The following is a 26,021-nucleotide window of genomic DNA, read 5'->3' as shown; positions in this document are numbered from 1 at the left end:
ATTCAAATCTTATCAAGGTATCACCTATTAGGAGCAGGGGAAAGAGGGTCTTCAACATGATTAATATCTATTCAGCAAAAAAAAAAAAAAAAAAAAAAAAGTGCAGGATTAAGACAGATTAAGATCTTAAGTGGTTTCCCAAAACTTAAGCAACATCACAGTTCTTACCAGATCACTATCTAAAGCTTAAGATAACCCTAAACCAAAAGCCAGACGGGATCCTTATTCATATCCCAATTTTTGAGTGATGTGGGGGAAAAAAAAAAAATTCAGCTCCTTAAAAACAATTTAAGCTTATGACTTTCAAATATTAGGCTGTGTTAGCCAAAAATTCACATTATCTTTGGTTTGGAAAAAGACGACTTTAAAAAATACATAATAAAACCAACAAGTTGTGAGCTTTCTTCAATATTGTTCAAAAGTTTCCTAGCAAAACCATATATGTCAGTCAGGCACGGTGACTCACACCTGTAATCCCAGCACTTTGGGAGGCCAAGGCAGGAGGATCACTTGAGTCCAGGAGTTCTAAACCAGCCAAGGCAACGTGGGGAAACCTCGTCTCTACAAAAAATACAAAAATTAACCAGGAGTGGTGGTGCACACCTCTGGTCCCAGATATTTGGGAGGCTGAGGTGGGAGGATTGCTTGAGCCAAGGAAGTTGAGGCTGCAGTGAGCTATGATTGCGCCACTGCACTTTAGCCTGGGTGACAGAGCGAGACCCCCATTTCCAGAAAAAACAAAGCATCTTTCATTTGTGCCTTGAGGTCTGAGGTTTTACATTTAATGACATCCCCCCAAAAAGCCTCTTCTGTGGACATTTAAAGACACTTATTTTTTGAGACAGTCTCAATCTGTTGCCAAGTTGGAGTGCAATGGTGCAATCTCAGCTCACTGCATCCTCTGCCTCCCGGATGCAGGTGATTCTCGTGCCTCAGCTTCCCAGGTAGCTGGGATTACAGGTGTGTGCCACCACACCTAGCTAATTTTTGTATTTTTAGTAGAGACTGGGTTTTACACCATGCTGGCCATGCTGGTCGTGAACTCCTGACCTCCACCCGTCTTGGCCTACCAAATTACTGGGATTACAGGTGTAAGCCACTGCGCCTGACCTAAAGAGACATTTAAATTCAGTAAGAACTAAAGTGACTTGACCAAGCTCATGCAAGCTGACAGATACAACTAGTTTCTATTCCAAATTGTGTTATTTCACCCGTGCTCCTTTGGTTCACAATGAGATGTGTAACTTAGGCCGCGTGACTTCAAAAGCCAGAGTCAATTATGATTCACTACCTATAATTTTGAAATCTGCTCCTTTTAATATTGTATTTTGCAAATGTGTACCTTATTAGTACCTATGAAACACCTTGACCAAATGCTCGATATTTCAGATTTTTCAAGCTAATATTTCCCCAACAGAAAATCTCTTATATTTAATAAACTAATATCAAAATCTCCCACTCTTACCATACTCTCATCTCACCTGACTATATGATTATAAAAGCCATCAGAAAGACCAAGGAAAATGTTTCCAAGTTTAAAAGTAGGAGCACAGAATGATATGGTTTTTAGACAAGAAATTTTTAATTACATGTCTATTTTGTGCCCTGTACAATGCAGAATAGCACTTAATTCACTATCCCACAAAGAAATTAATTCCTTGTGCTTCCACTTATGTCTTCTTATGCCTAAATAAAATGTTTGTCTAAAATCCCAAGGTCCAGCATTCAATTAAAAGGGGCAGTTTTTATACTGTGCTAGTTTTTTCATTTTACATGGCTTGACTGGCAGCAGACTGCACTAACATTAAAGTTCCAATGGTGTGCAAAAATGAAAGGCTAGGCATTAGTCAAGTAACCCAACTGCTGACAATAGCAGGAAATGATACATACAGATGGCAAGGACTACTTACCTGCTAAGGACACCCCTAAGGACTAAGAAGGGGCATTAGACTCAAGGAAAAGCTAGGCTTCAAGGAAGAAAAGGACAAGTTAAAGAAGCAGGGCATTCCCAGCATGCATAATTATGTGAACAAAATCAGCTAGGAAGCAACTCATTTCATACTCAAGTAGAAAGAGCAGGATAAAAATAAGATTAAAGTGGTCTTTATAGCCACATCTAATTAAGATCTGTTGTCATTCCAGATGAAGAGAATGCTACTGCCCCATCAGTAGATTCTTTCTGAACTGTTGCTCCACAGGAGAGGTAATAATTTTACAATTCCTTCATTTATCCATTCAAATAGTTGAGCACACACTACATGCCAAGCAGTGTTCTAGGTGCTAGGGATATAGAGGCTAGCAAACTAAAATGCTCTAACCTCGCTCTACCTGAATATTAAAGCCCAGTGTCCAAGGTCTGGAGACAAACTTGGACAAGTTATTTAACTTCTTTACGCCTCAGTTTTTGACACTAAAAATGTAGTTTACCATCTAGGATATCTGTAAGGATTAAATGAAGCAATCGTCACATAATAATCATTTAATGATTATTTTTTCTTTGCTAAATCCTGATGTAACCACTTAATCATAGTTATCTACTGTTATTATGTCTTCACCTTAACTTCTATGTAACCAACTACTAGACATATTATCTTTTTGTCATCTAAATAAGTGATTCTGTTACAAAGTCTCTCTAGATGAAACAAAATTAACAAGCCTTGGCCTCATTAACATCATGCCTAGCTATCTAAGCAAGCCAGTCTAGACAGACTTGTATTGGTCCTAATAATAGAAGAATGGTTACATATTCCTTGAATGTTACTTATTGACATTCATCTCAGCTCCTCGCCCCACCCCCATCCCACCCCCGCCAAAACGTAAAGCCCCTAAACCCTAGTGCAAGCATGTTCTTAGTTACTTGGTTCCTGCCTGTATCTCACCAATCACAAATTGGTTTCGGTGTTTTGAACCCAGGAGTTCCAGACCAGCCTGGGCAACAAGACCCCCGAACTCTAAAATCAAGGTAAAATAAAATCCTATTTTTTGTTAAAGGCAACTTAGCCCCCAAACTTAATATCTGCTACTCAACTAAGAAATGCAGTGATAAATCATGCCTAGAAAAGAGACAGTAGATTGGCATCTTACATGAGGGTTGAGTTGTGATGTGTACAAAGTAAGGCAAAAATTCAACCTAGCCAAAATTGTTTTTGACATGACATGTTTTTGACTCCCAGGTGTCTTCAGGTTAGGCACCGAAGTGCAGTGGAGAAGACACTCGGCCAAATCTGGATTCGCAGCCTCCCTTAGTAGTTAATTATGCAAATCTGGAGAAGATTCCTTTTCCTAAATCTATTTCCTCATTCTGAAAATGAAGATATCACCACCTCCTCAAAGGTCGGGGGTGGAGGGAGGAGATTTAAAAATATATACATGTAAAGTTCCTCCTAGATTGCCTGCCTAACCCAACAGGTCCTTGGTCACTGCCAGAGAAGAGAAGGGAACGCCTAGTCTCTCAACATCTGCCAAAGAACTAAAGACTGTAAAGTTTAAATAAAATCTTGTTTCCATTCAAATCACATAAAAACAAATGCACTAGAGAAAATTTGATTTGGCAGGTGAAATAAACCACAACACACACGACTGAAATCTAGTACACAAAGCCCATCTTATAGAAAGGTTGTAAGTCCAAAGCAAAAAGGTTGGCCATTCTTGTACCACAATATATTATCTCTATAAACATCAAAACCTGATTTGGCAGAAAAATGAGCGGAATGGAGGAAAAAACCAAACCTCACAGCATATGACAGGAGCTCTGCTGTGGCTCTTGATCACTGGCCTGACGGTTAAGAGGGCAGCTTCTGGAGTAAAACTTCCTGGGTTAGACAGAATACAGGCTATGTCAATTCCTAGTTATGAGTCCTTGGCAAGATGCTTAATGTCCCTCAGGCACAGTAGTTTCATCCATAAAATGGGGGCAATATTAGTACCTACCCCCAAGAACTGCTATAAGGATTAAACGAGGTCATAGTTGTGAAGTGCTTGGCACATGGTTAAATGCTCTTTGGTCATTCCTCCTTTTCAACATGAGAGAAGGCACAACATTGAAGCTTTAAAACATGCTTAACAGCATACCCCTTTCCTACAACTCTTTGCAGATAAATACCAGTTTGGGCATACACTGTCCCCCTGAAAGTGCTCAAATGAACAGCGTTTCAGAAATCAACATAAAATCAACTGCCAATGCTAAAACTTGCTTCCTTTATTTGAGCATAGTTTAAGAAAAAGCAAAGACAACGGCCAAGTGAAGATTTTGAAACATATCCACTACGCAGGGTGGAAATATCTTCTGTTCTGACAAGATTCCTTCAAGTTATCACTACTTTGGAGTCTTTGTTAGGAACCTTTTTTCAGTTATTTTTGCACAAAGGAGTCTTTGTTGGTACAATGGCTTCCTCACTGGTTGTTCCCAGACAATCCTTTCACACCAATACTTCTATTAGGGAGCACAATCAGAATTCATCTGTCTTTGAAGAGATCTAACAGAAAAAGGTTCTGAGTGTCATTATGATTAAAAAAAAAAAAAAAACTCACTGGCCGCACTTGTTCCCAATTCTCTCCCTCCCCTCAGGCGTCCAAGTGCAGTATTTCTAAGCCAGTCCTCCAATACACCATATATGGGACAGCTCCACCCCATCCCTCCATATATGGTCATAACCCACACCCACCCACAGGCTCATCACAGACAACCAGGAACCCACTCCTGCTCTGACCCACCATATACGGACAAACACCCACCCTAATACGCCAAACAGAACTTAAGCTCCTCCCTCTACACTCACTTCGTTTTTAACAAGTATGGAAGTTTTTTAAAAGTTGAGTGAATAAATTAACAAGAACAAACAAACAAAACCAGCTGAAAGTACTTCCAAGCACTAACTCTCAATTCTTAATGACCCCAAACGTCACCTACAGGCCCAACCTAACGCTAACAAAAATACTCCTCCTCCTTTGGAGTAAAGATGAGACAGTCCTAGTGGGACACAGCACCGGCATTAATGAAGCGTGTCTGAACAACCCTAAGCCCATTATTAAAGCCAGGCAGCCAGGAGCTGTGGGCCAAACACAACTCGGCTCTACACAACCATTCCAAAGACTTGCAAGGTCTAGCTTCCTGCACCTTCAGATCATATGCCAACTTTCTGGTCTTCGTTTTCAGAAAACGGAGGAAGGGAACCCATGGTCGCGTTACCAAGGTAACTGCGAAACGTCCGGCGGCAGAGGCCCAGAGCCGACTGTACCTTCAGATCTTTCTTGTTAACGTCGGTGTGGGAGACAGCTCGAATGGTCCCGGAGAGCCAGGGCCACTCGGCGACGCGCTCCACGTCCCAGCTGTCGTGGCTGCCGTCGCTGCCGTCTGCTGCGGACAGACTGAGAAATCGCTTCCCCACCAATACCGGCCAACTTTCTCCGAGCGTGAGCACCATGGTTTCCACGCCTGCAGGAAGGGCTCCTCCCTGCAAAAACACAAAAACAAAATGCGACGGGGGCGGCCGGTGGGAGGGGGCCGGGCGCAGACAGCAGGGAGGGCGGGCGGAGGGCGCCGAACCCGCGCGAGGACGCGGCCCCGGGCGGACCCGTACCGAGCCCCCCTCCCGCACCCTCCCGCTCCCCGGCGCCCTCCCCTGCCACACACCCGGGCCCCAGCGCCGCGTGACCCTCGCTCTCCCAAGTTTGGCTTCTCTAACAGCTCAAACGCAAACGCAGAAAGAGTGAGGGAAGAATTATCTGCGGCTCGAGTGGATTTGAAAGTGTTCAGCCCTCAGCCCCTAAAAGAAAAGGCCCCCGGTGCAGAGCGCCGGTCCCGGGCGGCTGGGTCCCCGCCCCGGGCGGCCCCGCGGGGGAGGGTGGGCGAGCCCGCGATTCCGCACTTGCCCCGCCGCCCCGCCCCGGCGCCCAGCTCCCCGGCCCCCGACCCCGGGCGCCTGTCTCCCCGGGCCTGCGCCGCTGCCAACGGGCGGCGGGGCCGCGCGCTCAGCGCTTTCACCTTTCTTCCCCCTCTTCCCGCAGCCGAGGCCGCGGCGCTCTTACCCCGCCTCCCGCCTCCCTGAGTCACCGGCGGCAGCCGCCGTTTCCAGCCGCCCAGGCGACTCCAGCACTGACTTGGTTCAAGAGCTCTCACAAGACACGCACAGCCTCCCGGACCCGCCCCCCTCGGAGCCGCTTCCGCCGCTCATTGGCTGAGACACAAGAGCTGGGCGAGGCTCCGGGGGAAACAGATCATCACCATTGGCCGGCCGGGCGAGGGCGGGGCCAGAGAAAAAAACAATTCCTTGGCTGCCTCCTCCCTTTCCCCTCCCCCTTCCGACTCCCGGGCGACCCCCATTAGGTTAAAGTACACAGAGAATAAGCCACTGATCCCTCCGCCACAGACCCATTCTTTCTATTTGTTGCCCCACGGTATGCAAAAAAAAAGTCCCGCGAAATCGGTTATCAACTTTGGGACCTGGAGGAAAATTGCCGTGGCGCATAGATAAGACTGAACGGCGAAATCCTGAGCTATAAGTGCCTATTGGATTGTTCTTCAAGTGCGTGGGCTGTCGAGCGAAGATGAGCCTTCCACTTCGCGGAAGAATCTCACAGGAAAGGGTGAGGGCGGTGCAGAGTCAGCGGGGGAGGGAAGAGAAGAGAACGTGCGGTTTCAGGCGTACTCAGCTAGAGGGAGGAGCGACAGTGCGCTGGAGGCTCGTGCGCAGGCGCCTCGCGGAGGTTAGGCTGCTGGGCGAAATGGCTGCGGGAGGCGCAGGCGCACGTGGTGCTGATCGTGGAACGTCTGAAGTCCGCCATTTTGAAGGATAAATGAAGAAAGGCGTGGAGTTACTGGATAATGACGTTCATTAAATTTAGAGCAAAAGAAACCTTTACATAAATGTATAATGGGATTTTTTTTCTCTAAAGGGGGATTGAGAAGGTATTCAGAGACTTACAAAGAAATTTAAAGTAGTTGAAGGCCATAATGAATGATGCAAGAGATGAAAGAGAAGGTGACTTTGAAGGACAAAGCAGTTAAGAGGTGATTGTGTGCCCTGGACCTGAAGTATTTTGATTGAATGAAAAAGAAATGGAATAAAGAAATCGAAGACATGTTCATAAAGGCTGGTGTTTGACATTACATCACATTTAATCCTTAAGAAGAACTCATGCCTCCATTTTGTAAGTGTGAAAACGGATAATCAGAGAATGTTTGGAAACATACAAGGGATTATAGATGCCAATTAACTCTGGGTGTTAATTTTCAATATACGTATTCTGAATCTGACTTTTAAGTTTTTAAAGTTAATAACACAAGAATTGAATTGGATTTATAATCTGCAGACCATTTAAAGGAAGGGAGCTGCTAAATGAAAAAAAAATTTGTCCGGCTGAACGGGAAGGCAGAATGGGAACGAGATAAGCAAAAGAAACTGGAACATATGGTAAAAATGTTTTTAATGTGAAAAGTAAGTCCAAACATCAGTATTTACAATAAATATAAATGGGTTAATTTCACTCACAAGTTTAAAAAGACAATTGGGATTAAAAGGAAAATCCAGCTATAAATTGGCCATAAGCAAACTCTTACAACACAGGAAGCTTGAAAATATTGGGCTAAAATATTTAATCGAATGGTAGCCAAATGAAAGCAATATAGCAATATTAATGTAATTAAAAGAGAAAGATTTCATATTAAAGGATAAAGTCCATGAAGACAATATGGTCTCCTTAACTATTATGAATCTAAAAACATGGCCTATCCTAAGCTAATGCTATGAAAGATGAGAAATTTTACAAATTTGACAATTTGTTATCAGAATAGAAGATAAATAGCTCAGAAGTATGCAACTCAAATTTAAAATACAAGAGAAGGTGTCGAGAACTTAGATAATGTAATTACATATTAATCTGAAAAACAACTCAAGGGAAAAATTCTACTGATCTTAGAAAAGATGGAAAGATATCCAATGCATTTTATAAAAGTCCCAAACCCAATTTTTTACAAATTCTGAACCGGGAGAGTATAAGAAAGAAAAACTATGGTTCAGTTATAGTTAGGAACATAGATGGGAAATTCTTTTATAAAATGCCAGTAAATTAAATCCAGCAGCATATCTTTTAGGTAACTGCTATGATTAATTAGTGTTACATGAATACAAAGATACTTCAAGATTAGAAAATTACTCAAATTCACCATGACAGGTTAAAAGAAAAATCATATATTCACCTTAGTCAAGGCTAAATAGAGCATGCAGTCACATTGAACACTTGTGATCTTGAGAATATTTTTAAGTTACATAGAAAACTAAGAATATTATAAGTGCACACTTATATTCAATACGACTCATAATTTTTTAAAATGTTTTTAAACTTTCTAAAAACCTGGGAATATAAGTTATGCACCATAGAAAAGCACCCACACACATATGAACAAGAAAACATCTACAAATAATTTATGTACTTCAGTTGGAGAAGGAATAAATAAAATTATTAATAATGAATGGAATGGAATGCATATATTGGAAAGATGTAGAGGATTTGTAAAGGAGTAAAGGCAGCTAGATGATCCAATAAAAATAGTTACCAAAATACATTATGAATGAAAAAGAAATTTGCATTTGGTACTATTTGAAAATACACATACAAAAACAACAGCATATATGTTCTGTTAAATATGGTTATCCAACCTTACAGCAATGGTTACTGGGATTAGGGGGTGCACACTAGAATTAGGGGTGTTAGTCAAAGACAACACACATTATTTGTAATTCTCATTTTTTATAAGTATATTTTTTTGTACTGTTTTTCAGATTTTTCACCTTATTTTTAATTGACAGGTAAAACTGTATATGGTGTATAATATGATGTTTTGGTATAGATATACATTGTGGAATGGCTAAATCAAATTACATATGCATTACCTCACATACTTATCTTTTTTTGTGTGGTGAGAACACTTAAAATCTACTCTTAGCAATTTTCAAATATACAATATATTGACATTAACTATAGTCACCATGATGTGCATTAGATTATTTGAACTTATTTTTCCTAACTGAAATTTTGTGTCCTTTGACCAACATCTCCTCAATCTCCCCACTCCCTGTAATTCTCTCATTTTATAAGGTAAATATACTCATATGTTACTTTTAAGATTTAATTTTTAAATCTCATTAATGGAATCTACTACATTAATAAAGGAGAAAATACATATGATTATCTCAATAGATACACCAAAAATTTTATATTTCATTTTCATTCATTATAAAAACTCTTAGTAAATTATAAAGGGAAGAAAACTTTTATAACTTTGTAAAGGGCATCTACCAGAAATATACTTAAACATCGTACTTAATTGTAAAATTTTAGAAAAATTCCCATTAAAGTCAGGAGCAAGATAAGGATGCCCAATGCTGTCACTACTATTCAAGTTACAATAGAGGTTAATTGCTAATGTAATAAGACAAGAAAAATAATACAATGTAAACATTGAAATGGAAGAAAAAGCCCAAAACATTTGTAGATAACTCAAAAACATCAGTGACTAATTATTAGAAGTAAAACAAGAGTCAGAAAGATAATGCAGTAAAAGATCAACAGACGAAAATCAAAAGAATTCCTGTTCCTTAGCAAGCATCAATTAGAACATACAGTAGAAAAATAGAAACCATTAATGATAATAAAACACATAATACCTAAAAATTAATACATGAACACAACCTATATGAAGAAAATTAGACTTTGCTGACATATAAAGAAGATGAAAATTTCTATCTCCTTAGATGATCTGATAAATGTCATTTCTCATGAAACAACAAATAAAAACATCAACACATAAATATATAAGTAATTAAGATAAACAGATACAGTATATATTAAAAATTAGTTTGTGATTGACATCATATTTCTAGTGGGTGTAGAGAATAAACTATGCAATACATGCTTTGAGGTCTATTGATTATCCATTAAAAATGTATATATAAGCCAGGCGCAGTGACTTACGCCTGTAATCCCAGCACTTTGGGAGGCTGAGGTGGCAGATCACTTCAAGTCTGGAGTTTGAGACTTGCCTAGCTAACATGGTGAGACACCATCGCTACTAAAAGCGTAAAAATTAGCTGAATGTAGCGTGCACACCCGTAATCCCAGCTACTCGGGAGGCTGAGACAGAAGAATCACTTGAACCTTAAACTCAGGAAGTAGAGGTTGCAGTGAGCTGAGATCACACCACTGCACTCCAACCTGGATGACAGAGCAAGACCCTGTCTCAAAAAAAAAAAAAAAAAAAAAATGTATATAATGTAACTATGACAAAGATTCCTACACCAACATTACCTGGAATTCATAAGTTCCAGGTAGATCAAAATGCTACGTATTTTAAAAGCCAATAAAATATTTTTAAATTCCCTCCTCTCTACTTCTTTTTTCTCTTTTCTTTCCTCTTTGAACATTTCAGTCTTGAGGCCATTAGGAGGGGCAGAGCAAGATAGGTGTTAATAAGAAGAGGCTGTCTGCCATGGGATGTTAGAGCTCTAAAAAGTAAGGAGTAATAGCTGGGTATAGGGAGTCACAGCCCAAGTGGGGTGAGAAGGGTGGACACACAAAAGGTTGACCCAGCCTGGGGTATCTAGAGTCCAAGTGAGGTGAGGAGGGCATCCATGAATGGGGACAGCCTGGTGTGGTATGTTGGAGCCGAAACAGAGTGAAGAGACTGTTTACATGAGAAGAAGGCCTGACCTGAGTAACAAAGCCTGAGGAGGGGGAGGAGAGTGTCTGTGTAGGAGAGTGGTCTGACATGGATGTCAGAACTCAGGGAGGGTGAGGAGGGCATTCATGTAGGGACCAGCAATGGGCACTGAAAAGACCAAGAAATCTCTTAGAAGCAGCAGGAGAACCAGGTGAGAGGTGCATTCTAGAAACAAGCCAAAAAGAATTTCAACTTGGAAGACCATGCAGTAAGGTCAAAGGATACACTGAAGTCAAGACAGATGGAGGACTGAGCATCAGGATATTGAAATTGCCAAAGAATATATTTTAGCCACTGAGTATTGCCAGAAATCACCTCCACTGGTTAGTAAAAATTATCCAAGCTCCAGCATATACATTCCAGTCAAATCCTGTCACTAACCTGCTGTGTCAACCATAGCTCCAGAGGACATCAGAAGTTCCCAAACACCTTAAGAAAGTTGGCAACAGAAAATTTGGAATATGCTTGACCTTGATTTCTCAATTTCAAAACAATTAGAGCACAATATTTTTGCCTAAATCTGCTTCCCTTAAATAGCACAAGAATAACTCGTGTTTTATGTGGAAATCTAAATGTCTTATGCTATTTCTGTTAATGCAAAGCACATGTGACAATTAATGAAGTCATCCCAGAGTGTCAGCGCTAAGCTCCTGCCTCTGGGTATTTTAGACTTTTTCTGTTGAGGAATAATTTATATCTAGAGAAATGCATAGATCTTAACATTTTTATCAGCTTATGAATTACATACATCCAAATAACCTACACCCCATCAAGATATGAACAGGGGTCAGCAAACTACAACCACAGGCCAAATCTGTTCCACTGCCTAATTTGCTACAGCCTTTCAAGAGTGGTTTTTACATTTTTTAATATATGAGGGAGAAATGAGAACAATAATGTTTTGTGACCCATTAAAATTATATGAAATTCAAATTTTATATAATTGGTGACAAATTATTATATTATTATTATATTCTTTGTGTCTACAAAGAATATTGTTTTAATTTTTATTTTATTAATAACTTTTTAAAAAATAGAGTCTCACCATGTTGTCCAGGCTGCTGTCGAACTCCTGAGCTCAAGTGATCCACCTGCCTTGGCCTCACAAAGTCCTGGGATTACAGGCATGAGCCACTGAACTCAGCTATAAAAAATATTTTAATAGAACATAGCCATACCCATTTGTTTATGTTTTATCCATGGCTGATTTCATGCTACAGTGGTAAACTTAAGTAGTTATAACAGAGACTGTATGTCCTTGAAAGCCGAAAATACTAATACTTTTGCTCCTTATAGAAAAGATTTGCCCAAGTCTGATACAAAACATTTCCATGACCCCTAAATATTCCCTCATCCTTTTTTTTTACGTTAATACTCCTTCCCAGAGTAACTGTTGTTCCAGTTTCTATCATCATAAATCACCTTTGCCTGTTGTTTAGTTTAAATGTAGTAATACAATATATACTCTTTTGTGCCTAGCTTCCTTTACTCAACATGTTTTTGAGATTCATCCAGGTGATCACGTCTCTAGGAAGTTTGTTCCTTTTCATTGCTGGGTAGTACCCCGATGTCTGAATATGCCACAGATGGTATGTCCACGCTATTTTTGTTTTTTGTTTTGTCTTGTTTTGAGACGTCTTGCTCTGTTGCCTGGGCTAGAGTACAGTGGCATGATCTCAGCTCACTGCAATCTCTGCCTCCACGGTTCAACCAATTCTCCTCCCTCAGCCTCCCAAGTAGCTGGGACTACAGGGGCATGCCACTATGCCTGACTAGTTTTTGTAGTTTTTTAGTAGAGATGGGGTTTCACCATGTTGGCCAGGCTGGTCTCGAACTCCTAACCTCAGGTGATCCACCTGCGTTGGCCTCCCAAAGTGCCGGGATTACAGGAGTGAGCCACAGTGCCTGGCCAGTATGTCCATGCTTTGTTGATGGATATCGGGACTGTTTTCAGTTCTTGGCTACGATGGATAAGTTTGGATTTAAATACATTTCTTAGTGTTTCATTTGCGTTCCTTTTCTGCTCTTTATATTTTCCAACATTTTTACTCTTTCTGCATCCCTTCCTGCAAAACCAGACTTCCATCTGATATAATTTCCCTTCAGCCTAATCAGCCTTAATAAATAGATTCATACCTTTTTCAGTAATTTAGATATCAGTAAGGACAAATAAAGGGAATAATAACATATTTGCTTACTGTGCATTTCTGCTCATTGGTAATACTAAGTCAAAAATTTGATATATATTCAGCTCTGTTGCATTACATGTTTCTATGCATATGATTTGATTAACCAAAAAATGTATTCAATGTCAAGGTTTTTACGTTTTTTGTTTTTTAAAATCAGAGCAGTTTAACAGCACTGGGAGTTGTTTAATACAATACAGAGAGCATAAGGAAAGAAGTACAAAATGGCATTTAGCAGCAATGGCAAAACATCTTATTATGTTTATAACTAAGGATATTATTAATTTTGTGTTGTTTATGTTATTTTAGAACATACATGAAAGCCATTGATTTGACTTTGAGGTGTATACGCAAGACATAACACAATTACATGAGAAATACTTTTCATAAGTAACGTTATGTCTTAACATATTGGAAAGTGAATATCAATGTTGGTTTGTATTTTAGCTTAATAGACAAAAAAAGAACACAATTGAACCAGGAAGAGTTAATGCTGATAGTAAAGCTCTTAAATATGTCTTCCTTTCTCTTTGTACTTACCACAGGCTATACAATGTTGTGAAAGGGTTCATTATGAAAGAAGTGTCAGTCACCACATTAAGACCTTACTTTGGAAGAAACTAATGAGAAAGTCAATTGTAATATGAGACTTCATCTTTGTTTTCAAATAAGTTGTCTTAATTTTTCTTCTTATGGAAAAAGTTTAAATAAGTTTATTATACATAAATCTAAACCATTAAATTTTGCAGCTTTCAGGTAAAGTCTGGCTCTTATTTTATAGTAATGAACTTCTTTTAGTATATCTTGAAGTTGAGATCTGCTGGAGATAAATTATTTCAGCTTTCATCTATTCAATAAGTTTTAATTTCACCTTCATTTTTTTAGAGACAGGATCTTGCTATGTTGTCCAGGCTAGTCTCAAACTCCTGGCATCAAGTGATCCTCCTACCTTGGCCTCCCAAAGTGTTGGGATTACAGGTGTTAGCCACTGCACCCAACCTCACCTTCATTTTTGATTTTTGGATTTTTGTGGGTTGATTTTATATCCTCCAACTTTACTGAATTTATCAGTTCTAAGAGTTTTTTTGTGGAGTCTAGAGCTTTTTTAATATATAAATCATGTCATCTGCACACAGGACAATTTGACTTCCTCTTTTCCAATTTGAATGCCCTTTCTTTCTCTTGCATAATTACTCCGGCCTGGCCTATGGCTTCCAGTACTATGTTGAATACAAGTGTTGCAAGTGGGAATGTCTGTCTTGTTCTAGTTCTTAGAGAAAAAACTTTCAACTTTTCCTCACTCAGTATGATGTAGACTGTGGGTTTGTTATATGTGGCCTTTATTGTTTTGAGGTATATTCCCTCCATACCTAAGTTTTTTATAGTTTTTATCATGGAGAGATGTTGAATTTTATCAAATGCTTTTTCTGCATCTATTGAGATGATCATATGTGTTTTTCTTTCCATTCTGTTAATATGGCGTATCATATTTATTGATGTGCATATGCTGAGCCTTCCTTGCATCACTGGGATATATCTCCTGCTTGACCATGGTATATAATCTTTTGGATGTGCTGTTGAATTTGGTTTGCCAGTATTTTGTTAGTGAGGTTCACATCTATGTTCATCAAGGATATTAGCCTGCAGTTTTCTTTTGTTGTTGTTGCATTCTTGCTGGTTTTGGTATCAGGGTAATGCTGGCATTGTAAAATGAGTTAGCCAGAATTTCCTTCTCTTCAATTTTTTGGAATAGTTTGAGAAGAATTGGTATTAGTTCTTTAAATATTTTGTAAAATTCAACAGTGAAGCCATCCAGTCCTGGGATTTTCTTTGTTGAGAGCTTGTTATTACTGTTTTAGTCTCATTATTCATTATTCGTCTGTGCAGGTTTTCTATTTCTTCTTGGTTCAATTGTGGTAGGTTGTATATGTTCAGGAATTTATCTGTTTTCTCTTTATTTTCCAATTTGTTGGCATATAGTTGTTCATAATAGTCTCTAATAATCCTTTATATATCTCTGGCATCAGTTGTAATGTTCCTTTTTTATTTCTGGTTTTACTTATTTCAAGTCTTCTTTTTTCTTAGTCTAGCTAATGGTTTGTTAATTTTGTCTTTCCAAAAAACAAACTGTTTGTTTTGTTGATCCTTTCTAGTTTTGTTTTAGTCTCTATTTCATTTATTTCTGCTCTGATCTTTATGATTTCTTTCCTTCTGTGATTTGGGGTTTCGTTCTTGCTTTTCTAGTTTCTTAGAGTCCTTCATTAGATTGTTTATTTGAAACTTTTCTACTTTTTTGATGTAAGAATTTATTGCTATGGATTCCCTCTTAGTACTGTTGTTGTTGTATCCCATATGTTTTGGTATGTTGTATTTCCATTTTCATTTGTTTCAAGAAATATTTAAATTTGCTTCTTAATGTCTTCATTGATTCATTGGTTGTTTAAGAGCATGTTGTTTAATTTCCATGCATTTGTACAGTTTTAAAAGTTCCTCTTGTCCTGGATTTCTAATTTTGTTCTATTGTGGTCAGAAAAAGATACTCGTATAATTTCAATTTTTAAAAATTGGTTGACTTGTTTCATGGCCTGACATCCGGACTATCCTGAAGACTGTTCCTTGGGTGATGAGAAGAATGTGTATTCTTCATCTTTTGAATGCAATGTTCTGTAAATAACAGTTAGGTCCATTCAGTCTATTGTGCAGTTTATTTATTTATTTTTGAAACAGGGTCTTGCTCTGTTGCCTGGGCTGGAGTGCAGTGGCACAATCATGACTTATGGCAGCCTCAACCTCCCAGGTTCAAGTGATCCTCCCGCCTCAGCCCCCCAAGTGCCTGGGACTACAGGCACATGCCACCACACCCAGCTAATTTTTGTAGTTTTTGTAGAGGTGGGGTTTCACCTTGTTGCCCAGGCTGGTCTCAAACTCCTGAGCTCAAGAGATCTGCCTGCCTCAACCTCCCAAAATGCTGGCATTACAGGTGTAAGCCACCATGCCTGGCCCTATTGTGCAGGTTAAATTTGATGTTTCTTTGTTGATTTTCTGGTAGATGATCTGTCCAATGCTGAGACTGGGATACTAAAGCCTTCAACTATTATTGCATTGGAGTCTATGTCTCCCTTTATATATAATATATAATAATATTTGCTTTATATAACTGTAAGCTCCAGTGTTGAGTGTATATATATATATATTTACAATTGTTATATCTTCTTTTTGAATTAGTCCTTTTATCATTATAGAATGGCCTTCTTTGTATTCTTTTGTTTTTGACTTAAAGTCTATTTTATCTGATATATGTATAGCTACTCCTGGTTCTTTTGGGTTTACATTTGTGTATAATATCTTTCTTTCATACTTTTGCTGTTAGTCTGTTTGTGTCTTTATAGGTGAAGTGAATTTCTCAAAGGCAGCTTATGTTATATAATAGTTTGGCCTTTTTAAAATCCCTTCAGCCAATCTATACCTTTTAATTAGAGAATTTAATCTATTGACGTTCAAAGTTATTATTGATAGGTGAGAACTAATTGCTCTCATTTGGTTGTTTTTTGGTTGTTTTGTATATATTTTGCTTTTGGTTTTTTGTCCTCATTTTATCTTTGCAATTTGGTGGTTTTCTATAGGGATAAGGTTTTATTCTCTTTACTTTCTCATTTGTGCATCTGCTCTACCACTGAGTTTATACTTCCATGTGTTATGGTATTAATTATCATCTTTTCACTTCAAGATGTAGGACTTTCTTAAGCATTTCTTGTAAGACCAGCTTACTGGTGATGAATTCCTTCAGATTTTGCTTGTCTGGGAAAGACTTTATTTTTCCTTCATTTCTGAAGGATGTTTGCTCTGGATATAGTATTCTTGGCTATGAGTTTGGATTTTCTCCCAGAGTATTCAATATATCTTCCCATTCCTTCCTGGTCTGTGAGGTTTCTGCAGATAAATCTGCTGTTAATCTAATAGGGATTCTTGTACATGTGACTTGACACTTTTCTCCTGCTGTTGGTAGAATTATCTCTTCGTCTTTAATTATTCTTTGTCTTTAATTATCTCTTGACAGTTTGACTATAATGTTCCTCAGAGGGAACCTTTTGTGTTGGATTTATTAGGAACCTCTGAGCTTCATGGATCTGGATATCTATGTTTCTCCCAAGACTTGGAAAGTTTTCATTTATTAATTTATTACATATGTTTTGTATGACTTTTCCCATCTCTTCTCCTTCTGAAACACACAAAATGTGAAAATTTGCTCACTTATTGGTGTCCCATAACTCCTGTATGCCTTCTTTATTCTTTTCTTAATATTATTGTTTTTATTATTTTTGGTCTGATGGGGTTATTTCAAAAGACTTGTCTTTGAGTCAGAAATTATTTCTTCTGCTTGATCCAATCTATTGTTGAATCTCTCATTTGTTTTTTTTTGTTTTGTTTTTTTGTTTTTAATTCCAATCAGTTAATTCTTTAGATCCAAGATTTATGTCTGGTCTTTTTAATGAAATGTATCTCTTTGTTGAATTTGTCTTTCAGATCATGAATAGTTTTTCTGAGTTCATTGAGTTGCCTCTCTGTATTATCTTGTGTCTTGCTGAGTTTCCTTAAGGTCGTTATTCTGAATTCCTTTTCTGACATTTCATAGATTTCCTTTTTGGGAGGTCTATTACTGGTGAATTACTGTGCTTCTTTGGAGATATTATGTTTCCTGGCTTTTTTGTCTGTCTTATGTCTCTGCACTGATATTTGCACATCTGATGGAGCAATTACCTCTTCCAATTTTATGGAGTAGCTTTTTTGGGAAGGACTTTTTTTTTCTATGTGTTCTATACTGTCAGTTGGATAGGGTGCTTTGGCTTTGTTTCTGCCTGAGCACAGCAATGTAGTCTCCGTATGATTTCTTTGGCTATAACTAACATCAGTGGTGTTTGAAAGTGCATGAGTGGCCTAGACTATGAGCATTTGTGGAGGCAACAGTGTGGCTTTTCTGGGGGCAGAAATTGCCAGGTCAGCCAGTTCTCCAGTCCTGGGAGTGGAAGAGTGTCCCATGCCACGTATGGTGGGTCTGCCAGTTTGAGGGGCAGCACAAGTGGCGGTAGGTGTCAAATCAGCTGGTCCTTGGTCCCCACTCCCTGAGGTGAACTCTGCATATGGCACCTCCACCAGTCAAGAGATCAGAATTGCTGGCAGTGGTGGGTACAGATAAGCTAGCTTCCATCTGCTGGGGCATGTGCTCAGCAGCTCCACTGGTCAAGAGGGTGGAGTTGCTGGCAGTGGCAGGGGCCAGGCAGGAGGTTCTTAAGCCCTGGGAAACACACACATTAGTTCCCTCAGTCTTCAGGGCCGCCTCCCTGCTGTGTGGGACTGCCTGTTCTTTGGGGTGTATAGTGCTATGTGGGCTTGAATTGTGCCAGTGTCATGGCTGTACTGCTGGGTCAAGGTGGGGTAGTGGCATTGCAGCCTTTTGTGTGGGCATTGTGGGATGATGTTGGGTCCCCAACAATGTAAAGATGCAACAGCTATTGAGGCCCAGAGCAGGATGTACTGTAGCAGTGGCTATGTTCTCAGAATGGCACTGTGTCTTAGTTACTTTGGTCCTAGGGAGTGGAAATTTCCTAGCATGGGTTTTTTTTTTTTTTCCCCCTGGAATATTGCTGCCATGTGGACTTTAGGAAGCTCTTGGTACTGTGCTCAAAGCCCATGAGGACTGTGGGGTTCTTCTGTGGCTAGGATGGTTGGTAATGGGGGTTGCTGGGGATTTCCTGCTTGCTTTTTCCCTACAGCAGGGAGTCCCTCTTTCTTTTGAGCCAATCCTGGCTGGGTGTTGCACTTCCCTCTCTACGCTGCCATCTTGACTTTTTGTGCTTCAGAGAGTTGTTGTTTCTTCCTTCCTAGACTCCGTTGTCCTCTCTTAGGCACTCTACTCAAAGTGCAGTTATTTGTTGTTTTGGTCCTTTGTGGAGGAAGTGAGTGTTGGGCACCTCTAGTCAGCCATCTTGATAACTTTATAGATCAAGAGTCTGGAGTCTGGCAGTATCTTGCTGTTCTCAGATGCTTAGGGATTGGATCTATCTTAAATTTATTGGCATATACTGTGTGTCAAATAACAGAAGAGCTTGTGGTAAATAATACATTCAGAGAAGGTGTATCTCTTCTTCTGTCATACTGTTAATGTAGGGGGTTGGGACAATCTAGTCTGAAATTGAATGAGACTGGGCTTTGTGTATGTTAATTAGACTCAGTTTATTACATACTTTGAATTATTTGAGAGCAGGTCAAGGTCAGGACTGAGATGAGGCAAGTGAGGCATTTGCTGAGGTGCAAAAAGAGAGATCAGTAAGGACTATGCCAAGAAATATTGAATCCTGAAGCAGAAGGAAAAATCAGTAAGACCATTTCTGTCTTTATTAAAACTTTATTTTATTTTATTTTTTTATTTTTGTAGAGACAGGGTTGTCCTATGATGCCTAGGCTGGTCTCAAACCCCTGGGCTCAAGCAATCCTCCTGCCTTGGACCCTCAAAGTGCTGGGATTATAGGCATGAACCACCACTTCAGGCCTTTTTAAAACTTTTCATATTTTTCTCTTCATGGATTTTTTGCACAAACTGAATTTTTAAAATATTGCATTAAAATATTATTTATTATGATGATTGATTGAGTGTTTTGGCCTCCCCTTTTTGTGCCCAAGGCAAGTGCCTCATCCACCTTATTTGTCTCACCCTAGTCCTGGCCCTATAATATCAAGATGTTTCTTTTACCTGGGCTTAGAATCTGAGTTCCTGGAGGATTCGCCTTCCTTTTTTTGATGTGTGCACAAATGTCAGCAGGTTCCTTGTGACTGCTCCTCAGGGGATCTCACTGAGTTCCCCCAAGCCATAGATGGCTGCTGCCTGATTCAGGGAGGTTGTCTCTCGGCTTACCTGTCTCTTCCCCACTGATAGGCAATTGCTCCCTCATATTCAGTGTAAGGCCCAGATTGCTTCTCCATTCTCTTGCTTCACCCTCAGACTTCAACAGGTGTAGCACATCCGTCTCTCAGGTCTTTACCATAACCTGTTTTGTGAGGACTCATTGGAAAGTCCTATGGAAAAGAGTTGGCAGTTTGGTTCAGACTCCCGTGTCTTCACCATCCAGGAATTCGAAACTGTCCCACATTTCATCATTACAATTGCATTAAAGATTCAGCTGTTTTTTTCTTTTAAAATTTATTATTATTAATAGAGATGATGTCTCACTATGTTGCCCAGGCTAGTTAAAACTCCTGGGCTCAAGTGATCCTTTCACTTCAGCCTCCCAAAGTGCCGGGATTATAGGCATGAGCCACTACACCCAGCCTCAGCTGCTTTGTTATTGCCTATATCTATGGATATTTTCTTCTGCTGAAGTTGCTTCTTTACCACAGGTCCATTCTTTCCTAGGAGGGCTTGTCAATTCTTGGATTTTCATTCATTAGGTTTCTTTGCAAGCTCTCTAAGAGGCTTAAAATAGCTATGCTTCTGTACATTCTTAACTCATTCTCATCATTACAGTTAGAACAATATTATCTTGAAGATTTCTACATCCAGAGTAGAGGCAGCAGTCTCTTGTTTACTTTTATTACTCCTCTGATAACAGCCGGGCTGACTCTGATCCACTATTTGAAACTCTTAGTCCTTAGATGAACATGATCTCTGATGAACTTGCCTTTGACTCAACTTTGACCCTAATCTTTTTGTATTCCCTGCATCTGAACTGGGCTTACCTGTCTTCTCATTCTAAGATTCTCCTTTGGCTTTTCAATCCTGTATTATTTTTCTTTGAATCTATAGTTACTAGCACACTGTTGTTGCTCAATAAATATTGTGCTGACCTTGGACAGTTTAAATCTATTGCTCACATATTCCTTCTCAATTTCTCTAACCTTCTATATTCTGAAGCAACATCCTTTTTTGCATAGTTCTTCGATTACCTGATTCCTTGCCTTTTTCTCTGTCTGTGTCGTCCTGGATCCATTTCGGCATATTAAACATGACCAGGTATGGCTAAGAGGGACAAGAAATACCAGCATATCTATGAGATCAGCAAATGTACCAGGCAGACTTAGCAGGTGAGCAGAGCATAATTAGAGAAAAACCTGGGCACATACATACACATAGCAGAAAAGAATTTTAAATGCTTGGCATTCAAAGACAGGGCACAAACACCTGAAAAGAAAAAACGGGACAAAACAAAACAACATGCTTAAAGGAACCAGGTAGAATTCACCATTGATGCCATATAGTCTTGTAGTTTTCTTTGCTGGGAGGTTTTTGATCACTGACTAAGAGATAACAGTCTCTTCACTCAGATCTGTTCAGATATTCTATTTCTTCTTCATAAGTTTTAGTGGTTTTTATGTTTTCAGGAATTTTTCCATTTCATCTATGTTATCTAATTTGTTGGTATACAATTGTTCATAGTATTCTCTTATAATATTTTTATTGTTATAAGGTTCATAGTAATATCTCCACTTTCATTTCCAATTTTAGTAATTTGAGCTTTCTCTCTCTCTTTCTTGATCAGTCTAGCTAAATGTTTGTCAATTTTGTTGATACTGAAAGAATCAACTTTGGGGGTCATTGACTCTATTATTTTTATAATCTCAGTTGCATTTATCTTCAATTTTTATTACTTCCTTCATTCTCCTAGCTTTGGACTTAGTTTGTTCTCCTTTTCCTAGTTTCTTAAGGTGTACAGTTAAATTATTGATTTAAGATATTTCTCTTTTTTTAATGTCATGTTTCAGGTATGAATTTCCCTCTGAGCACTGTTTTTACTGGACCTCATAAGTTTTGTTATGTTGTGTTTTTTATTTTCCTTTGTCTCAAGATACATTCTAACTTCCCTTGTGATTCTTCTTTGACTCATTGGTTAAGACTGTGTTATTTAATTTATACTTTGTGAATTTTCTAGTTTTCTTTCTGTTAATGATTTCTAGTTTAATTCTACTGTGGTCAAAAAGATATCTTGTATAATTTCAATCTTTTAAAATGTGTTAAGACTTGTTTAGTGGCTGCTGCTGATGATCTAGAGAGTGGATTTTGTAAGTGGGTAAGTTAAAATGCTACAATGCTCCCTTACTAAAATGTAACTGCTTCTTTCTTCGGTTTAGCATTCCCTGGTTGTTGTAAGTTTTTTATTATGTTCCAGATTTCTGTAAAAGTTGATTATGACAGCTTTTGCTAACTTAATCATTGCTTTAGAAGACAGACACAGTTTTGAACTTCCTTACTCTGCCATTTTCAGCCCTTTATGGTATATTTGTTTTGCATTTTACTTTCACATATGTCATAAACTCCAAAATACATTTTTATTATTTTTGTTTAAAGTCGATTGTCTATTAAAGAGAATAAGATAATAAGAAAAAGTCTGATCTATTTATCCATGTAGTTACCATTTGTGGTGTTTTTCATTCCTTTACGTAGATCCAGATTTCCATCTGGTGTCCTTTTCCTTCTACCTGTAGGACTTCCTTTAGTATTTCTTGTAGTGTATGTGTGCTGGTGAGTTTAGGCAATTTGCTTATAATATGCCTAGAGATAGCCTTATTCATGCTTTTATGCTTGAAATTGTTGATCTTGGATCTGTAAGTTTTTATTTTCAAATGATTTGAAAATCATTGGGTTCTTTAATATTTTTTGTTTTCTCCTCTCTCATCTCCTTTTGTTACTGTTATTGGATATAGATTAGACCATTTGAAGTTGTCCCACAGTTCTTTGATGTTCTGTTAAATTGTCTTTCAGTGTTTTTACCATACATGTTTTATTTTGGATTATTTTTTGTTGCTCTGGCTTCAAGTTTCCTAATTTTTTCTTCTGTAATGTCTAATCTGCTGCTAATCCCTTCCTTGGTATTTTTCATTATAGATATTGGTTTTTGTTGCCTCTAGAATTACAGTTTAGGTCATTTTCCTTGTCTCTCCTTCATATGTTCATGCTTTCCTCTATCTTCTTGATCATATGAGATATATTTACAAATATATTTATAATATATTTACATATAGATATAATTGTTTTTATATCCTTGTCTACTAATTCTAGCCTCTGACATTTCTGGATCTATTTCAATTGACTGATCTTTTTCCTCCACATTATGCATAGTATGTCTCATAATTTTTGATCAAATGCCAGATATTGTGAATTTCACTCTGCTGGGTGCTGGATGTTCTTGCATTCCTTCAAATATTACTGAGGTTTGTTATGAGATGTGGCTAAGTTACATAAAAACAGTTTCATCCTTTGAGGCTTCTTTTTGAACTTTGTTAACTGGGGCAAGCAGCTTTTACAATAGGGCTAACTTTACCACGCTATTGAGGTAATTAGTCTAGGGCTTGTTTTTCCCTTCAGAGGACTCTACCCAATGCCCCCTGAGTTATGATGTTTTTCACTCTGCCTGGTATAACCATCGACTATTCCTAGCCTTCTGTGAGCTCTGCTGACTACATTCCATTGAGACAGTTATTTTTCTAGCTTTGAGTAGTTTACTTGCATACTCTGATCAGTATTTAGCTGATGACAAGGTGAATCTTTTACAGATTCTAGAACTTTCTCTTTGTGCAACTCTTTCCCCTGTGCCACTGTGTGTGGGAACTCAAGGTGCCTTATACTTCCCAATCTCCCAACTCTATTCAATTCAGAGAGACCTCCAGGTCTTACCTGAGTTCCTGCATCCTGCACTGTGGCCTGAAAACTCTCTCAAGAAAGTAAGTTGCTCCATGATGGAACTGAGGATCTGAGGAAGGGAGGAAGGGAGGAAAAAAAATAAAAAGAAAGTAAGCTGGGGCAATAATAGGGTTCACTTTATTTGCTTCGACTTTCTTAGGGATCACTGTCCTGCCCCACTTGATGTCGTGTCTGAAACCCGTTGTTTCATATATTTTGTCTAGGTTTTTTGTTTCTTTGTTGTTTCAAACAGGAAGATAAAGCTGGTTCCTGATGCTATCTTTCTGAAACAGTATCAGGAACTGATAGAAGTCCACCAAAAGTGCAATTCATCTCAGTGGAGGAAAAGATAAATTATTATAAATGGTGTCAGTACACATATTAATAGGTTCTAATTTGCAGTTACAGGATAAAATATGAGACAGTTTTAACAGAAAAGAAGTATATTAAACATTATTAATAGATTACAAATTTTCCAGATGGCCAGAGAGTTAGACTTTGAGGTGAAGCATCTGGAAACTGAATTAACCTGTCCAACTATTCAAAGGAATGACTGCTGATGGGTGCTGACAAGTTGATGGGTGCAGCACACCAACATGGCACAAGTATACATATGTAACAAACCTGCACATTATGCACATGTACCCTAGAACTTAAAGTATAATAATAAAAAACAAAAAAACAAAAAAAAACACAAAGGAATGACTGCAACATTCTGGTGCTGGCAACATACTTCACACCATAGTTGTGCTGTTGCTGTTGCTGTTGCTAACTTCTCCATATTTTTCTGCTGTGCTTCATCACCCACTTCAGGAACTATGTTTGGTAGTACCTGCCTTCTCATGATGTTCTTTCCAAAATCAAGATTTCCTGAATGCATATCTAGTTGATGAAACCTAGGTCATGCACCTTCTTCAGAGCCACAAGAGAAGTCGGGGACTTGACTTTGGATCTGCCTTACAGTTTGAGAACATCCCCAAGTACAGAAATATGATTCAAATGACACTGGGTGGCTACAAATAGGTCAAATAGTCCCACAGCACAAACTGAGTAGTCATGTGAAAACAGGTGAAGTTGAATCCCTACCTCACACCTTATACCAGAAGGTCAGAGAAACCAGAAAAAAATAAAACCATAAAGGTACTAAAAGAAAATTAAGAAGAATTTTTAAATAACTCATTCTATTTTTTATATCGCTGTCTTCTAATCAAGTATCTAAGAGCTTACAGATCTAAAATAAGAGTAAAACCAGCAATAAAGTGATGATGCCCTGTGAAATAAACATAAATCCAATATAATGGCTCTGCCTTAGGTGTAGACTATACTAGTAGGATCTGAGAGGTGTTTCAAAGGCTCTACAAAGCTTTCTCATCTGTATCTCAAAATACCCACAATCAGCTGTGCTTCTGGGTCTTGCCCCCCTCAGGTCCCTACTTTTGTCATCAGGTTCATCTCCCACAGAGTCCTTTTAGCCTTTAAGATCTTTCCTGGGGCTTAGGGGTCTTTCTTTTGGTGCTATTCATGGTGTTGCTGTAGGCTCTTAATTGCACTATTAGAATAATAGACACAAGGAGAGGCAATTGTGCAATGGAAAGAACAAGGCTTGACTCACAAGCCCTGATTTGTGGCCTAGTTTTGTCACTTACTGGATGATTGGGCACACTATCTAATTTGATTGGGGCTTGGTTTTCTCACAGAGAAAATTATTCCACTAACACCTACCACATAAGGTTAGATAAAATAACATACATTAGATAGATAGGCAGATAGGGAAATATTTTAATGAAAGAAAAGAGGTTGTTTAGTTATGCATATTTTGCCTACATATTCCATCACAGTATTTATAAAATTGATTTAAAAATAGCAAAGTATTACAGCATGTTCCTTTGAAGAATAAGAAAAATTATCCAAATATATCAAGAAAGAGATGGTTCACCTTGTGAAATATAAAACATGTATGTAAAGTACAAAGAGTCATAACTCTTAAACTATCCAGGAGCTCACAGCTGAACTGGTGAGATCAAGGGGTTAAGAAAAGTAAGATGGTGTTAGGAAAATTCATGTTGAAAACCATCAATGATTTTTTTTTAATTGTGATAGATTATTTTCGTCTAGAGTTTTTCTGAACTCTATCTTGTTTGCCTAAAGTCAGAGAGGCATTCCTCTCATTTCTTATCACAAAGCCACAATAAATTAAAACTGATTGTATCCATTCTTTGAGTTTCTTTCTTCCAGTTCCTGGTTTAACAAGAGCTATAGAAAACATAACCTTGGAAAATTGGGGAAGTATCATGAAAAATGAAATAATTCAGAGATTACCTTAAATATTTTTCCAACAGAAAAAATATTGTGACTATTTTCTCACCTCCATAAAAACTTAAGCATATTACTGGCTTAATTATTGAAACTGAAAGCTTGTCTTGGCTGTTATAACCAATGATAAGGAAGA

At 38.5% G+C, this 26,021-nt stretch overlaps 1 protein-coding gene across 4 annotated transcripts in view; it reads right to left on the bottom strand.

Moving 5' to 3' along the window:
* Positions 1 to 6,606, bottom strand: part of KDM3A (lysine demethylase 3A) — a 59,498-nt gene extending 52,892 nt beyond the window's left edge. The window contains exons 1-2 of one of the 4 annotated variants that reach the window (XM_007969986.3): positions 6,443 to 6,606; positions 5,238 to 5,453 (exon numbers count right to left, since the gene is read on the bottom strand). In XM_007969986.3, the coding sequence (XP_007968177.2) occupies positions 5,238 to 5,423 (186 nt within the window). In that variant the 5' untranslated portion in view covers positions 5,424 to 5,453; positions 6,443 to 6,606. Of the gene's footprint in view, positions 1 to 5,237; positions 5,454 to 5,632; positions 5,841 to 5,912; positions 5,930 to 6,027; positions 6,154 to 6,442 lie in introns of those variants that run through there. The other 3 variants (XM_007969984.3, XM_073023146.1, XM_007969985.3) reach the window with 3 other exon arrangements.
* Between the last annotated feature and the right edge of the window lie 19,415 nt (positions 6,607 to 26,021).

This window comes from Chlorocebus sabaeus, chromosome 14 (assembly GCF_047675955.1).
Source record: "Chlorocebus sabaeus isolate Y175 chromosome 14, mChlSab1.0.hap1, whole genome shotgun sequence".
Taxonomy (NCBI): Eukaryota; Metazoa; Chordata; class Mammalia; order Primates; family Cercopithecidae; genus Chlorocebus; species Chlorocebus sabaeus.
Note: the sequence above shows the minus strand (reverse complement) of the source record. Positions and strands in the feature narration are given on the sequence as shown.